This window comes from Micropterus dolomieu, linkage group LG19, assembly GCF_021292245.1.
Source record: "Micropterus dolomieu isolate WLL.071019.BEF.003 ecotype Adirondacks linkage group LG19, ASM2129224v1, whole genome shotgun sequence".
Classification (NCBI taxonomy): domain Eukaryota; kingdom Metazoa; phylum Chordata; class Actinopteri; order Centrarchiformes; family Centrarchidae; genus Micropterus; species Micropterus dolomieu.
The window spans coordinates 14,005,196-14,022,619 of NC_060168.1; the positions used below are offsets into that span (position 1 = coordinate 14,005,196).

At 40.6% G+C, this 17,424-nt stretch overlaps 1 protein-coding gene and 1 long non-coding RNA gene across 3 annotated transcripts; one reads left to right on the plus strand and one right to left on the minus strand.

The window, feature by feature from the left end:
• Nucleotides 1–303: 303 nt before the first annotated feature.
• Nucleotides 304–16,512, minus strand: sh3rf2 (SH3 domain containing ring finger 2). 2 transcript variants are annotated; one of them, XM_046029761.1, is made up of 12 exons: nucleotides 16,496–16,512; nucleotides 15,862–16,017; nucleotides 15,117–15,537; nucleotides 12,236–12,532; nucleotides 11,050–11,145; nucleotides 9,533–9,934; nucleotides 2,722–2,843; nucleotides 2,368–2,538; nucleotides 1,855–2,129; nucleotides 1,468–1,769; nucleotides 1,035–1,339; nucleotides 304–899 (listed from the first exon to the last, which is right to left on the minus strand). In XM_046029761.1, the coding sequence occupies exons 3-12, from the start codon at nucleotides 15,468–15,470 to the stop codon at nucleotides 719–721; spliced, it is 2,505 nt and encodes an 834-aa protein (XP_045885717.1). In that variant the 5' UTR covers nucleotides 15,471–15,537; nucleotides 15,862–16,017; nucleotides 16,496–16,512; the 3' UTR covers nucleotides 304–718. The 2 variants fall into 2 exon arrangements, with proteins under 2 accessions (XP_045885717.1, XP_045885718.1); XM_046029762.1 differs by lacking the exons at nucleotides 15,862–16,017; nucleotides 16,496–16,512 and adding an exon at nucleotides 14,652–14,704 and having other exon boundaries at nucleotides 15,117–15,149.
• Nucleotides 1,222–12,533, plus strand: LOC123957170. Its single transcript, XR_006821748.1, has 3 exons — nucleotides 1,222–1,682; nucleotides 7,636–7,663; nucleotides 12,272–12,533. It is a non-coding gene; the product is annotated as an uncharacterized LOC123957170 (long non-coding RNA).
• Nucleotides 16,513–17,424: the final 912 nt, after the last annotated feature.

Sequence of the window (17,424 nt, forward strand, 5' to 3'; positions counted from 1 at the left end):
AATTTTTTCATGTAGGACATAGGGTAACTTCCAAAACATACTATTAATACATATTCAACTCAGCTGCTATATTAAAACACAATAATAATTCATATTTAACTCAGCTGCAATATTAAAATAGTTCTTGCACAAGTATTTTAACATACTGCAAGAACACGTAGACCTACTTTGACATTTTGCTGCCGTTACTTATATATCTGCATTTGCAGTTTGACTGCAGGATTTTTGCTTTTTAGAAAGGATTTCTCCATTATGGTATTGTTAGTTAAAGGATTATGCACCTGAAATAAGACATCAAACTACTAATGTTTTGGAAGTATAGTTTATTACCACATAAGCAGTACAGATATATTACTTCGTACTTTCTCTAAATATATTTAAATATAGTTTGTTTTCTTTGCAGGTTTTGACAAAGGCACTAACCAATGCGTGTAACATGGGTATTAAACAAGGAACAGTCATTAGGTAGGTTTCTGTGCAAAATCTTATAATAGTACATGTGTAACAAACATGCACATATGTTAAAGGACACACAATATATCTCTGGAGAATTTAACCACACTCTTATATGCAGAAAAAAATAAACACCTTCATGGGATTGTCATTTGGCAGTATTAACCTTTGGGCCTCAACACGCATCTTGTTGTTCAGCAGGTCAGTCAAGTCTTTTGGCAGTTTGAACACATGGAATATATACAGTTACAGTAATAGTACACAGTCAGCTGAGCCTCTCAAGAGTTTGAAGAATACCGCTGTGGAATAAGCCTGTATGCCCACTGCTCTCCTGGGTAACCAGAACCCGTCCATCAGGTCGAGGTCTGTGGACGAGAACGAGCTCTCCTTGAAGCAGACTGAGCTCCGAGTCTGTCTGTGCTAAATGCGTAGTGGACACTCTGTGTCTGGAAAAAAAAAGCAAAAGAAGCCAGAGGTTTTAAACCAGTACGTCAAATCAATACAGCATTTTACACGTCTACTGTCTGTCTCATAATAAATCTGCTCTTTATTACAAAGACAAACATACAAATCCAACTGACCTGCTGGGGCTGAGCTGAGCCGACACAGCTGATAACGACAGCTGTGGCGATATCATTTTCTGAGGGTTAGAATTGAGATCTGACATGGTTGTTTCGAGGCCTTTCCTGAGAATAGGAACTTTTCCTTCTTTGAGAATGATCCCTGGTCCGTCTCGTCCCAGGGTGAGCGATGGAGCCCACACTTCCAACGGAAGGGGGCCAGGGCGGCAGTTGGAGGGAACCTGATTTCCTGATGACCACGAGGAGGTCCGGCGTCTTGGGGGAGGGGAGTCTTCATCTGTGAGGAACCGCACTGACTTTGACGGCTAGGGGAGTAAAACATTTACTGTAAGGCACATGCAGAGTAGTGATCACAAGAACAGTTGAAGAACAATGCACAAAGCCAAAAATGTGAGCTTTTGTCTCTCGCGAGAAATCATCTGAATGACATTACCTTGTCTGTATTGTTCTTGTGTGAGTCTGGTCTGACTAGGATTGAGTGAGGCCCATTGGAAGGCTGTCTGTCATGCTGAAATGTTGCCTCATGTGAAGCAGTGAAGTTCTTGTCCTTAAAGACTGCAGCAGCAGAGGGCACTGCTGGCTCAGTCATCCAGCCCAGTGTTCTGCCAGAGCTGGACTGGCTGCTATTTTTCTTCCTCTGCAGGGCAGGTGAGTAGCCGGATGCCTGAACTTGTGCAAAGTGCTGTGAATTGGACGGGGCGTTCATATTGGGCATATGGGAGTAATGGTCTGAGCCTGAAAAAAACATTTAAAAGACATTTTTTGACAACCTGGCAAATCTCTAATTTAATCAAGAATTTCAAAGATAGATAACACTCACCTCTATGAGGGTTAAAGATCCGCCTCACAGTGTCCCAGCCTGGTGCACCCCCATAGTGGGACGGTTTTCCAGCACCAGTGGATGACATTGCATGCCGTGCTCCATTTGGCACAGATGGGACTTGTCCTGTTGAGTATACCGTTGCATCAGCGTTTACCCTATCAAGAGCAAGGACCACAGCAGGATTCCTGGCAGCTGTGGGTTTCTTTCCATCTACTGTGTTGTACTGTGAGGATGCATTAGCTGCTTTGGTCTCCATGAGTCTGGCTGAGGTTCTGCAGTGAGGGAATGAGACACTTTAGTAAAAAAATAAAAGTACCTGCTGTTTATCGCTTGTTATACTGTAGAAAGTGTTTATTTGAAGCAAGCAGCGGCTTTAGTGTTATATTTCTGTTCCATGGATCATTTGAATGTGTGCATGATGACAGGCTGCCCTGCCCACGCAAAATTACTGTCTGAATCCAAACGTCATTTAGCTCCCACTTTCTGTAGTCAGGGATCACAGCCTCTCACCTGAGCACAGGCGAGATGTAGTTGCTGGGCAGAATGCCCACTTTCCCCGTTCTGAGCGATAACCCACGCAGCCAGCCTTCCTTGAACTTTCCGTACACTCCCACCATCTCTCCTTTCCTCAGCTCCAGCTCCTCTGGCCGTCGTGGTTTGTAGGAGTACAGAACGGCACACCTAAGTAGTCACACAGAGGGTTTATCTATGTAACTACCACACTTTCTACAATATATATACCCAGATTTTGCTGTCTTTTTAATGGGTATTTGAATGTTTTTTGTTTCTTTTTTCTATTCATATCTCGCACCTCTGATCTGACATTATCATATCATTAATATAATGTTTAAAACAGTGACTCACACACTGATGGAGAGCTGCTGCGTGGAGGAGTTCTTGCCGTCTGCAGAGGCGGAGGACATTTGGGGGTTCACCAGTGCCATAGAGATGGTGGGTGGAGTCTCACTGGTCATCTTCTTCTCACCCTGTATTGGGATGGATTCAAAATGATCATCATATAGAATGCAAACAGTGATGCATGGCACATTATTTAAGAACACAATATGAAAACAAAAGTCTACAGCAATGCTAGCGGTTATTCGCCACTAGTCATTCATGGCATAAGTGTTGAAAACAACCAGACTTACAATTACTTGGTAAGTGTGTTTGGTGACAGATTTATGTCACTGCAATAACTTTTTATAACTTTTTCATTTATTTGCCAGTTTAGTTCCCTTTATCAGAAGAACAAGAACCGACTGCAAGGTGTTAATGTCAGCCCTAAAATGGCGAAATACAAAGACGAAAAATGCACTTGGCATTTTTTGACATAATATGTGCCTTTATGAATTGTGGCAAACTAGACACTGCCATTAATCCTTATATACTCTCAACAACAAACAACTCTTTCTAACATTGCCATATTTATATTTTTATATTTATTATGTGTGAATGAACTGTCTATTTGTACTTTTGGTTGAAAATTGGAATGCAAACGTGCAATGCTATCACAATGCTATCACAATGCTAACCTGCTGATGTTTAGAGGGTATAATAATATATCATGTTCAATGTCTCGGTTTAGCATGTTAGCATATTAGCATGTGCTAATTACCACAAAGTACAACTGAGGCTGATGAGAATGGCATTAGTTTTGTATTTGGTCATAAACCAAAGTAGCTACAACTGATCTGATGATTACAGCAAGCAAAAACTGTGTTCTTAGCTGCAACTTTTAACAACACCAATACAGAAATGATGATGTATACATTTTATGTATGATACAGTAACACTAAAACTATATATAATGGTTCGGCAGACATCTTTTGCATTTTATCTTCATAGACCCAATTCCCAATTACAGCTGACAGCTAAGAAACTATGACATTCTTGAAGTCAGTAGGCTGTTGAGTCAGGCCTGACCCAGATGACTAGCAGGGAGTGACACTGAGGTGTGTTTCACAACTATTAACAACACAGTACGAAGCTTAATCCCTAATTTACCACTACCAAACAGAAGAGGGCCTTTTAGTGAGATCTTTATAATTTTTTTCTTCAACCAAACAAATCCCACATGTGTAATGTTTTCTGATTATCATTACAGAAAGGCAGAAATAACTTTCCCAGTGTCTATTATCTCCGCACTGACGTCTACAGAGGCTTGCTGCTATTTACAGCACTACCACTCAGCTACTGCTTAAAGCATGCTGTCCTGTGGGCCTGGGGTTCCCGCTCTAGAGCATGAGTCTGGATTCTACAGCTCTCCCACCATTAAGCTGCAGTGCATTCACACTGCACCTCAGAGATGCACAAAAGGAGTCATAATTAAGAGGCAGCCACTGCTATAAGCACGTTCTCACTTGTGTAAGGCAGTGCTATGAGGCAGAAGTAAAGAGAGATAAAGTTATCATACAATGTCCTGAAGACATACCAGCCTTCCGTCATATATGAGAGTAAATGGATGAGCATCACTGTCACCTGTAGTTTGTTTTGTCAATGTATCTTTTATGACATTCACATGACATTTACAATAAAAGCAGCCATCGACACTAAATATAAAATGTTGTGTAAAGAAAAAAGAAGACTATTTTTTCATGTATTCAATTATTTAGTTCTTTTCATTACTCTGTGCCCTTTTATATTCCTGGGATGTATTTTATCAGATACACAGAGGCTGTTTCACTTATGCTGCAGTCACGTAATGGCCCGTTCCAGTGAACCAGCAGTGGCAGTGGCTATATTTACATGGAGAGGGTAATTCTGCTATTCTGAACAAAGTCTTATTTGGAGTAAGTGGTTGACGTTCCAGATTCTCTGTCACCACAAATAAGCCAAAAATGAAGACAGTAAGACAGTTTTGTTGGAGGGTCAAGTGTTCAAAATTAAATACATAAATGAGACATTGTGAGAATTGTGAACTTCAACTTCCTTAGTAATGGTAATCATCAGTAATGTCCAAACTGCATAAATGACTAAGTGAGGTCTACTTTTCAATGTTACCCCTCTTTAACAAAACAGAGAAATCTTTAGCCACTATTACATTTTTGTAACTCATCTTATCGCAAAGAAACAGCCAACAGTATCTCCTCTTGAAAATAGTGGATGAAAAATCCCCAAATCCCACCCAGATATATCATAATAAGTTTGTCAAACTTAACACTAGCTCGTAATGGGTGTGTAAAAGCGTTACTAAAGTAAATAAAATATGGCTTTGGACACACAGGATAGCCAATACTGTTTAATCAGGTTGAAGTTGGATGGTGCTAAACTGGGAATTACTTGACGTCACCAAACTCTACATTAGGCGTGTCTGGGATGAACCAGACCACCAGTGATCACCACACAATGCATCATGGTTAGATTTCTGGCTGACTCGATCCCAACTGAGATATGACATCATGCTGATAACATCAACAATGAGCTCACGAGATGAAGGTGGCTGCAGTTTCCCTTAGTTGTTCTCTACCGCCTGCAAGACCTCAGGGTCATGATGGGAAGCGCCTGGCTGTCGCCTGGTCTAAGAGCTCATTGGCTCAGGTGATTGACCAGATTATGTCTTCAATTCCACTTAAGTGTAAATATTTAGATTTTATACATCATTTTGTGCTATGAAAGGTGATTCTGAGAATCAATTAAGAAATATGCAGGTAATAACAACTACGAGGCCAGAGAAGCTGAATAAATTCATTCTATATTTAATATTCAAGATACCATAAAAGAAGCTTATCGGTTTTTAATTATTGTTAGGTGACAAAACTTTTGGTAACGAGCGGGATGTTAGGAAATAACATTTGCACACACTGATGTCAAGCAATGACATGGTTGACATATAAATGAAGGAAACATAAATGTTTCCTACCCCTGTGTGTAGATGTAAAGATATATTCACTATTAATTGGTGTTTTGATTGGTGAATGAGTTTGAGGTGGCAAGAGTCTTTATATAATTTCTTCACATAAAATAAGTTATTAATTGCTGTCATGTCAGTATCACAGATATACTGCATTTTAAAGCAACACTTGCTGAGTGAATGAAAGCTTAATAGATTGGACAATTAAATAATAAAACATTTTAATTGGGAAAAAATTATATGACTTACTAATGTAATGTAATGTATATTCTGGAATATATCCTGGGCAGGCTAGTGGAAATGATCTGATTTAACTGCAGTTTTTGCACTACCCCTCGCTGCAGCAGCCAACTTTTGTCCACCTTCCAGCCGAAGTCAAATTCATCTCAAACAACTATTGTTAATGACGTGATTTGTCTGCCCTGGAGCAGCAACAAAGTTATTAGAAGAGTGAGGGAGATGTCAATAAAACACAGTCTGCACAAGCCTACACAGGCTAAAGGAGGTCAGGCAACCTAAATGAAAACACCTGTGTAGGTGGGCAATGAGGCTTTAAAGGTTCAAACAAAGTTTGTTATATGGTAAGGCTACAACTGAGGACAATTTTCATTATTCATTCATTAATGAATTCGAACCTTAATTAATTAGCTGGAACAAGAGAATGTTTGATTTTTTTCAAGCTACTTAAAACAATTCATTCATGATTTCTCTCTCTCAAATATTGTCACCTCTTCACCTGCCTCAGCAAAACATCCCTGGACCGAGTGATATCTTGTCACTTAAGACTCACCTAAACAAGATCACAAGGTCCTGGATAATACACCTAAAAGCTACCATCAGTGTAATATACTTCCTTGAAATGGTCTCCTTTGCAGGGAAAATCTCATCTAATTTCACTCAAAATCTGGTTTTACCTCTGTCTTCTTTAATATATTGTGATGTGATTTTATGTTTTCATGTTTCACCAGCCTGCACTGACTGTCTGCTTAACACTGCTTTGAATTTATTGTCTGGATTTTACATGTCCTACTTTGCATGATGCTGCTTTTCCAAGCTATTTATCAAGTTCAGCTGTTCATTTAATTGTACAGATTGTGTGTTTTATTGTTATGGTTAACTTAACAACAGGCCAAGGGACAAAAGTTGAAAATTAGCCTTTTGGCTAAATGGCACTTTTACAGTGACGTCAATCAATGTGCATTGTCCCTTTACATTAAATTAAATTAAAGTCCTCTAAAATGTTTCATGTGTGGCCAATCTAGATTTCTCTACACTGGCTCCCCATCATATTCAGAATTCAAGATTCAGGATTACTGATGATTAACTACATTAGAGAGCTACTGCTTCCCTACAGTGTGTCAGCAGTAGGTCTCTGGGGCTAATCAGGGTTTGTTGGTTGTTCCTCACTCCGAGCTATTAACAAAAGGAGATTGTGTTTTCGGAACTTTCTCTCTGTGGACATCTGTGGACACTTAAGCTGCTCAAGACACACCTGTTAAACGTGCCTCTGTGTCATTTTTTATTCATTTCCATTTATGTTGATTTTACTCTTCTTAAGTCATTGTTTTATGTTTGTTACCTTATTTTCTAATTGTGAAGCACTTTATGATGTTCTGCTCTTGAGAGGTGGTTCCTACTAATTAAATATCAGAATAATTGCTCATTAATTTCCTACCAACAAATCGACTAATCAACTAATCATTTCAGCTTGATTATAGTAAATTCATAGGGTTACTAATTACAAATCAGCCTTTTGCTTATTTCTAATCAGGTATTGTTGTGTACCAGTGAACTACTACTGTTTGATATGGAATTGAACTTTTCTATGTTGCATTTTAACTTTCTGCTTTTGGCTCATTTCCATCCAAAATGTTGCTCTTACATAACAATGCCAATATTCCCACTAATATGCATTATTTCATCCACAGTTGGTGGGAAGCAACAGTGGAGCCAGAGGTGAGAGCTGATGGGACGCAGCACTAAGAATAGCACACATAGCTTTGGTCAGTGGGGAGCTCAGCCTTGGCTTTAGGGACAGAGCCCTCCGCTCCTTTAAAAAGGGAAGTGCGTGGCTTGCCTGCTATTACTGGCCCACTGATGTGAAAGCGAATGTTACCTGCTTAGTGAAGAGGAAGGAGTTTGAAGGCATGGGGAGAGAGGGGTCTGTTATGTAACCAACTTCAGTGACTCATCATCATCAGCATGAGAGAGATAAGCAGACACACTGAGGGACTCTCCAAGCCTCCCACTCTCTACATCCATCTCTCATTTTTCCTTCTCCTTCTCCCTCCGTCTTGTGTTTTGCCTTTTTTGCAGCCCACTCATTTTGTTTTCCGTTTCTCTTCCCAGCTGTACGCCATCTTTTTTTCCCTCTCACCTTTTCCTCTTCCTGTCTTATCGCGCCCATTTCCTGCTTTTTATCTTGTTCTCAAGTCTTAAGTCTCCTCCACATCTCTTCCTCTCCTGTTTTTTCTCTGACCTGCATGAGGTTTAGCATTTTTGTGCTCTGACATGTATAATTGCAGGGTAGAGCAGTGAGATTTGAACTTCGAAAGGAAATCATTATCTCAGGAGGTAGGGCACTTGGCAGCAGGTTATATTATTAAACCTTGCAGAGGCTTTTATGTTGGCAGTGCACATAGCTGGCTTTGACTTTATGCAGTATTCACATTATTACATTGTTTCCGTTATATATGAATGGCATCATGTCCTGTGGCATCCATAAAACTGTTGTTGTGACATGTATCCATCAAAACATTTAAGCTAAGGTGATCAGAACTATAACTAAAATAAGTTAATATTCTTTAACATTTTCACAGCGTGCTATTTTATAGTGTTTCTTTCATGTTGCTTCTTATGGTCATCTAAACATATCTAAATGACAATGCTCCCAATATTGTCTCCTGGAGATGTTCATCATCCATCCATGTGAATCAGGCTGCATAACATATGCAGGTAACACTGCAGGAAACTGATCCTGATAGCTTGAAACCCAAATGTTATAATCAGAGTTTTAATTCAAAGATGCTCAAGGCTGCCCTGACAGAGCCTCAAGAAACACTTAAAAAATAAAAGTTAAACAGTGTTAGTAATTTTGTCACATGCACTCTTCTTGTGAGTAATTTAGATGACATGATAAAGCACTAAAGGTGAGCTCAGTTTTTCAGTGGCAATGAACTTAAATTTGGCCTCTATGTGTTTTACACTTAAACATTTCATTCTATCAAACGTTCAATTCAAATGAGCGTTCCTGTTTCATCTCTAGCTATGCTGTTATGCCATTCAAAAATAAGACAATTATAAAACGTCCCTCAAGTACTAAAATTACATCTGAGCTAAAGAAAAAGGAAACACACCCTGTTAGACTGTTATTCATCTCTGAGGGGAAACCCTGGCTTATGGCCCAAGACGTTTGATTAAAGATCTTTCAAAGTTTCAATCCACTCACCTCCAGTCCAAACGCCTTTCGTATCTAGCCCTTTTCCACATCTGTGTTATCTTAATGAGAGCCACTTAATCATGCATCGGCCATCACAAGGGCGATGCCTCTCTCTCTCTCGTTCATTCCTTAAGCTTAGTGTCACAGTTCCCTCCCTGTACCCCTGAGGACAACTTGATACTTTAGTGACTCAAAGAAAAAAAACATAAATTATCTCCCAGAAAACCGGCATTCCTTTTGCTAACCACATGGTTTCTGTGAAAATCTGCCAACAAAACAAAGCCAAACACAGTTGAGCTCAAAGATTATGAGAAAGAGGAGAATGTGATAACTTTGCCCCATCAGTATAGCATGCATAAAGGCAGATATGTTGGCACATGACTCACCTGTAACAGGTGTCTGTGTGTAGAGTCAGAGTGGCGTCTTACTCGGTGAGAGTTCCCTCTAGAAGGGTGAGAGAGGCCCCGGGCGGCAGGATGCACCGAGAGGCGATGTGACAGACCCGGATGGTTGGTGCTTTTGAAGGTGCTGATATTGGTCGTCTCTGCTTTGGTAGTCTGATAAAAGTTGATGCTGCTGGCTGCGGGCTGTTTCCGTTGGTTGGAGAGGGGCAACGCATTGATGATGGGTGTCTTTGCTGGGACTTGAAGGACTCCGTAATGGGTGGTCCTACCGGATACGTCAATGGCCTTGTCTTTGCCCCCACTCCCAGTCCGATGGTAAAATTCTGCTGAGTCACTCCACCTCCGATTCTTTCCCTCTAGGAGTTTGGCAGCCAGTGTGTATGGCTAAAAGAGATGAAAACATAAAAGAGAAACCGCAGTGAAAATCGGGATAAATCCTGACACAGAGAACAGTCAATCCTCAGTCAAGAAAATCCTCTCCAACTCGCTCCTACCTGCAACTAGCGCCTGTCAACCTCTGCTCCTACTGATCAGCGAAATGGCTGTCTAAATACACCCACTTATCACTACTCCACTCACCCCTACAACTTGTTGGCCAGGCAGGCAGTGAGGCAGGCAGACAGGAGCATAAGTACCAGCCAGTAAGCCAGGAAGGGCTGACTGGTGCTGAGAGAGAAAGCCGCACAGACAGGCAGGCAGACAGACAGATATGGCAGGGTTAATGCTTTCACTCCCCACAGTGATGTGCTGTTATGCCACCCAAGCAGAGAAAGCATTACTGTGTCTTCACGCCTGGCTGCACGACACGAGGAGAGGCAGGCTCAGAAAGGAGAGGGTAGAGGAGAAAAGAGGAGCGTGAAAGAATAGAGTACGGGAAGTAAAAAAAGATGAAGAGCACCACTGAGGCGGTGCTTCAGAAGAAGACACGGGTGGACAGGAGACTAAAGGAGGCATAAGAGGACTAATAAGAGGAGGGGAAGAAACTAAATATTAGGAAAAACTATTGCAAAACAGATGACAAGTGAGGGACGTAAAATATAGCTGAATGAGGCACCACAATGACCCCACTGTAGGAACAAATACAATTTTCTTTGGCAAGGATGAAGTTAATTCCTGGAGGCAGAAAGTACAGAGGAAAACAAATGACAGTCAGCTAGCTAAGCAAGCTCTGCGAACCTGAGTAAGCCACATAGTCACACACTAATGAGCAGCTGCAGACACAGCAGGGCTTCACAGATTAGCTATCTGCCTCAGCACTTTGCAGCACAGGAGTGACATTTACGGATGAATCAAAGATGTGAATGAAAATCAAGGTAGCGCCCTGGCAGTGACCTGGAATTAATAACATCCAGCTACGACATCTATGGTTCAATTCATTACAAGAGCTACACCATCAGACCAAAGTGCCAAACGGCAGGTGTCAACCTTGATCATACTGAAAAGGCCACAAGCCACATTCACACAATGAAGGAGGGAAGAGAGGACTAAGAAGAACTCACCTCTGTAAACTGCAGAGGGCAAATTCCAATTTTCTCCCCGAGCTTGGCTTCAATCCAGTGTTCATCCACCCGTCTGATGACAGTAAGGATGTCTCCCTGTAAACCAGAATTAAGTAAAAGACACAGAGAAAGCAATGAACTTAAACAAAGTGCAGAAAAGGTGAGAGGCAGAGAACCCACTGGAAAAAATAAAAACAGGATGCCGGGTGCTTGTAATAGAGATAGGTCACCCTGGAGACTGAGCACTCAGCTCAGAAACTCTCCGAGCCCTGTGTTTTTCCTGCAGCATGTGACATCAACTCTCCTTGTGTCTGCAGGCCTGGTCCTTTCTGCACAGGCTCAAAACCATTTGACCATCCGCATTAAAAACTTAAAAAAAAGCAGAGTGCAAGTGTGCTTTAATGGAAAGCACACAAGTACCGAGGCCCTTTATAACTGCCTCAGAAATCTTCAGGGTTAGTAACAACCACGGCAGCAGATTCTCCAGCTCCCAAAGTCTCTCCAAGAGGTGAAAAGAACAAAAAGCAATGACCATTATGTATTAATACTATTGGGGACTTCCTCTGCTCTTCATTATTAAAAACGTGTTAAGTTCACATTTTTCTAATATTTGAGCATGTGGTAATATGCTCAAATATGAGCTAATATGATAATTTGACAAGGACATCCCCGATTTGAAATATTCTAAAAGACAGCAAACACTTGTTTTCGGTACATCAATTCATTATTCAGCTACCGTTTTTTCACTAACAGACCAAACAATTACTCAAGAAAATAATAATCAATAATGAAAATTGTCTTTAGTTGCAGCCTTAAAATATTTGGTCATTTGTCTCAATACATGATTGAAATGAGCACAAGCAGCATCCCTAAATGTCCTAGCTTGGGTTTCCCCAGGTAACTGTTTAGCAGAGGTTAGCCACCCAGATCCTGATGCACCTCGTCTTAAGACCAGTTTAGTTAGCAAATGAAACAACAGCAACACTCATTATATACAGTATAATTTCCCCCAGAAGGTTAATGTTTTATTATTCCCTGAAGGTTACTGTTAAGTGTAATCATTTTCTTTGTGCATTAATTAAAGAGTAGGAAACTCTGCAAGCATTTAAATCAAATGTACATAAGGAAGACTCAACCCCCTGAAAGTGTTTGCTGCTGTGTTAAATCAGTAGTTTGAGAGTCAGACCTTGAAGAAGCTGAGACAATATTTACTGTCTTCCAGATTCATCTCCTCGGGGTTAAAGTCATACAGCCCCCTGCAGAAAGTCGGAGGTTGGGACTGCTGGAGGGGCTGCACCTGAGAGGTCTGGCTGACGGCCTGCAGCGTGCTGGCAGTGCCAGGCACACCGCCACTGGCAGCTTCATTTCCATGTTGCCAGTTCTCATCCACTTTGTGTTTCGAGGTGATACCATTACCTGGCGTGAGGACCATCTCTCCTGACGAATCATCTCGTTGGTTACGCATCAAAGGTCTGAGAGCAAGCTGACGAGCAGACAAAAATTATCAATCAGTTACTGTATTTTAAATAAAGTTGTTGATTTATTTTACATGATGATACACATTTGTGAAGATGGTAAAAAAAACATCTTTAAAGATTTGGGGGCATTAAGTACTGCAGGATGTGAAACATTTATTTTGTCCTTTTTACCAGTGTGTCTCATTTAGGTCAACTCACTCTGGTGTTTGTTTTCACACTGGTTGATGTTCTTAACAGATCATTTTGTGCTGAGCAGACATAGATGTGTGATGATCTTATCGGATATGCAGATGTGTTTAACATGACATCCTTTTTCCCTTTTAAGATAATATCAAATTTTGACTCAAGCTTTACTGTAATAAATGTTTTTTTTAGTTACAACTTTTCAGTGAGGTTGATTAAAAACCACACAACCTTAACGCACATAATGCACTAATTATTTTCTGCAAAAGTCATTTTTTATAACTTTTCACAAAATGAGACTTTTCCTTCAAAATAAGAAACCAGATTTTCACAGTCCTACATGTCGACAGGTGGAATTATGCATAATAGACTGCTAATAACACCTTTTGAAATATTATCTTGCAGTTTACACTCCGTAAATATGATCTTTATTAAATGAACTTGAACTCAAGCTACAGATTAACAGTAGACTCTGAACAGTCTATACACAGGACTACTGATAAGGCAGGTCTCTGCATATTTCTCATCACCTCAAAGAATAAAACACTGTCATCAAATGAAAACTGCATATAATAATTTTACCGACTGTGAAGTATGATCCTCACATCTCATGTTGGGTTTGAATTAGGTGACATACCTGCTTTATATAGACAAATTATTTTTAAACCTGCACCAAAGAAAACCCTGTCTATTTTGTCATTTTCTTTTCAATTGTATTGTTTTGGAATAACTTCTTAACCGCCTGAAAATAAATTGAGACTAAACGACAATTTTCTGAAAACATACATTTCAATAAAAGACTCTGCAGGGTTAAAGCCTTTAAATGTAATTCTAATTTTATTATTAACAGGCAGATTCTTTCAATGCTCTGTCAGTTTTTCATGAATAATGTACACCTTTAAAAGAGTGATACAGAACAATAATAAGCATTCAACATGTTATGCTTCAGTTTAAGGTATTAATTTCAGTGACAAGTAAGTTAAATCCTATGAGTCTGTGAGCAAAGAGCTATAATTCTGTGAGTCTCTTATGATATAGATGTAACAATTTGATTTCTCTGAGTCATCTGTTTTAGTATTTTATTAAATAAGGTTTGATCTTTAATATTTGAGTCTGTATGTAACACAGTAATTCCACCCGCCACATCTGCTATGTTTGGAAAATGACCATCAGAAGTCAATGTATCTCACCCACTCCTACTGTATGCTCTGAGTTAGTTTTCAATATGCATCTTTTGCATAACCTTTAATGTATCCTTATCAATCCTACACCTACAGCCCTGTATGGTAGATTTTTAAAGTTATAATAGAACTCTTGTGTCTGAAGGCGTGGAGAAGAGCTTTTAGAGTTCTTTACGATGTGAGAAGTAATTCATCCTGACTTAAATACACCTGTAGTCCTGATAGACACCATTCGTACAGGTCTGAGGGGACCTCATCACTTTAGGCCTAGGGGGGAACACTGAATTTCACTTTGTCAGCGGAAACATTTTAGTAGGTCAGATGACACAGCTCTTATGTGCCACACCGTCTCATACAGTGATATGCTCAAAGTATTAGGTGAAAAATCCCACTTAAGTTTGGTGAACTCACAGTGTTGAGTAAGTAACTCACTAGAAATAAATAAATAAGACATCATAGGTGAGAAGACAATAAATATGACACAAGACAATAGCTATTTGCCAACTTTCAGCTCGACTGAGATTTACACATCAGTGAGCAGGACTGCTTTATAGCAATATGTGTTTGATTTTCGCATCAACGTGATGTACTACTTTTTTGATTTGTCAGGTATTTTTGCTGGATTAGCCAAAAGCAGACATCCGTGTTGGGTGATTTCTTCCATTAAAGGTTTCTCGATTGATTATCCAGAAAATGTGCAATATGACAATCACTATATATCGATATTGTGATATAGATAACATAGATAATGTACATATACCGTGATAGAGATTCTTATCCATATTGCGCACTCCTGGAAGGACTTGCTGAGTGCTGAAACAAAATAATAAGCAATGGCTGACTGTTGGGAGGAATATATCTAAAAATGTTTGGAAACTGGCTGGGATTCCTGTAATGTTTGAATAGATAAATATAATATTTAAATATGTGTAGTAAATAGGGGTTCCCATTCACAAATATCACATTTTGGTAACCACTGGGCCAACCAACCATTATTTGCTGTAAGTACCCTTTGGGTTGCACAGTGTAGTGGGCTATAGGGTTTTCTTACAGTGAAAGAATTACAGCAGATTAACCCTAACCATCAACAACAAATTGTGTAACATCACCTCAATTTAGTGTAACGATTGTAACAAAAAAACTCATCACATAATTTGGATATAAAATTGTCACCCAAAGCAGAGTCAAAGCTTGTGATAGATAAGCAGAGGGTGAGTGCACTGACCTCACTGTGCCCATACTTTTCTCTGTGTTGACTCTCCTGCTGCTGCTTCTGCTGACCCTGCCTGGCCATGGGCATTGTGTAGCGGGCTGTCTGCGTTTCCCTGCGGGGCTCCAATGAGCCCTGGAGCCCTTCCAGGAGCCGCACTAGCAGGGGGTTTGCAGGAAGCTCCTCCACCGTCCTGGCCGAGGTAGGAGCGCGACACTCCGGACAGAGCAGCTGGGAGTGGGCTGCCTCCTGCCTCTGCAGGCAGTGCGTACAGAAAGTGTGCTGGCAGGGCAGGACCTTGGCTGACACATCCAGCTGCTCGTAACACAGAGGACATTCCAGTAAGGCCATTAGCGCCAGCTTCTCCATTTTAAAAGGGCCAACTCTCTATGGGGCTAGGGGTTCTGGTACATCTGAAACACTGTAATCCACCATACTGGGAGAGACAAAAAAGAAAATCCAATTCAGTGACAGAAGTTAATTATACAATGAAAGAGTCAGAACTTTACTACTGAACACAGTCCTCTACAACCAATAAGATATGGCTCGAAGATAACGCCATAACTTCAAACAGTTTGATAAGGCTTGACTAGCAATTACTACGATACTTTGTTGTAAACATTACACGCTGCTTGCACACAGGTGTCATGTCAGCTCACCTGGCTACACAGGTAAGACAGCAACAGGAAATAACCGCAGAAGACGGACTCTCTCCATATTTGTCCCAATAACACAGAATACAGAAACTTTGGGTACTTACACGTGTCTCTGCGGACTGTCAGATGGACTATACTCCATGAACAAGATTAGGAAATGTGTAACTTTGTCGCCGCCGTCGCCATGACGCAGTGCGCTGAAGAGGGACGGTACAGCGCAGGACAGGCGCGCGAGCTTCACCCTACACCGGTATCACCGACTAGCTCGTGCCAAAAAGTATTATGACATGAAACAAAGATGTGGAAATTAGACTTAAGACAAACTGGTAACGAGGTCGCAATCACAGAAGCAGGCTAATTCAACAGGAGCTGTATCGAATTGCAGTGTCATGTGCGACTGAGTTTAACCCTTAACAGCTAACCAGCTGTTAAATTTACAACAGCGTGTTAAACAAAAACATTCCCCATAGGTAAAATTGTTGTAAAAATGTTGTACACTTAAAAACAACAGTTCAGTAAGTTAGTTCTTAAATAAGGACTCATTTAAAAGTGTTGAGGGGCTATTACATTGATTAAATACCTACATTGTTAAATTCTTCTCCCTAATTCCCTAAAAAGTCTGATAATGGTTTGGGGATATTTATATATCCTTATTCCTATAATAGGTCTGTAAGTAGCCCCACATTTATTAATTTAAATGTGTGGGAAAGGGGGAAATAAAAGCAGAGCAGTGTTTACAGCATTGTCATGTGACATGGTCTCCCTCTGCTGGTGCATTTACTGACCGACTACAGCTTCACCTGCAAGTACCAGCACTGTCCACATCAGTCCTACTGGAAACAACACGATGAAAATACAATGAACCTGAACTCTGCTAAACAGCCATCGTCCTCCGTACGTTTGTAAGAATATGAGCCTTTGCTGGACACACAGAGCAGTCACGGTTGTTGCTGGAGATGGTAATGATGGTGCACAAGACATAATCACTGGGTTTATCCGTTTGCTGTATTATTGTTTGGACTTTATTTGCACAGTCCAGAATTCCCTTTCTTGCATCCCGAGACTAAATAATTTACCCATGTTGGCTATGAAGCGAAAGTTCGGGACATCTGTTTGAATTTTTTAAATAGCATGAATCTTTCATCTCTTTCTTCACGTCAGCAGAACTCGGGGAATTCTAAAAATGTGCATATGGCTTTTACAGAGAGAGTGAGAGCAACAGAAGAACAGAGAGAGAGAGAGAGAGAGAGAGAGGAGAGAGAGAGAGATTACCCATGACTTATTTACATGGTCATATCAAAGTTGATACAGGCCTTTCCTCCCAGGCCTCTCACAGTTTAATGGCTCTGGCAGAATAAAGGGGAACCTAAACAGACCTTGATTTTAGGTCATTTATGGATAATGTTTTTTCTGGATTGAAACATAACTTCTTGATGACTGCAGCACTTCCATCTGTGAGTGATGGATCTTCTGTCATCCAGTCATAGATAGAGGTGAGGGTGTGTGGTTGTTTTGCTGGAAGTCAGTGCATAAGTGCTTATCAGCTGCTTACACCCCGACGGTCAGTCTGGCCACAACTGAGGAGCCTCGGACGTTGTGGCGTGTGGGACTGTGTTTGATGGTTCTGATATATGACCTATCTGATGGAGAGGGAAGGGCCTCCCCGG

Excerpts from the sequence above, each read along its gene's own strand:
- sh3rf2 (XM_046029761.1), bottom strand. The coding sequence starts at position 15,470 with ATGGAGAAGCTGGCGCTAATGGCCTTACTGGAATGTCCTCTGTGTTAC. Across the intron at positions 2,844-9,532 it reads CACACAGACACCTGTTACAG|GGTGAGAAGAAGATGACCAG; the intron begins GTGAGTCATGTG and ends ATCCCAATACAG. Across the intron at positions 2,539-2,721 it reads CAGCAGCTCTCCATCAGTGT|GTGTGCCGTTCTGTACTCCT; the intron begins GTGAGTCACTGT and ends GTGACTACTTAG.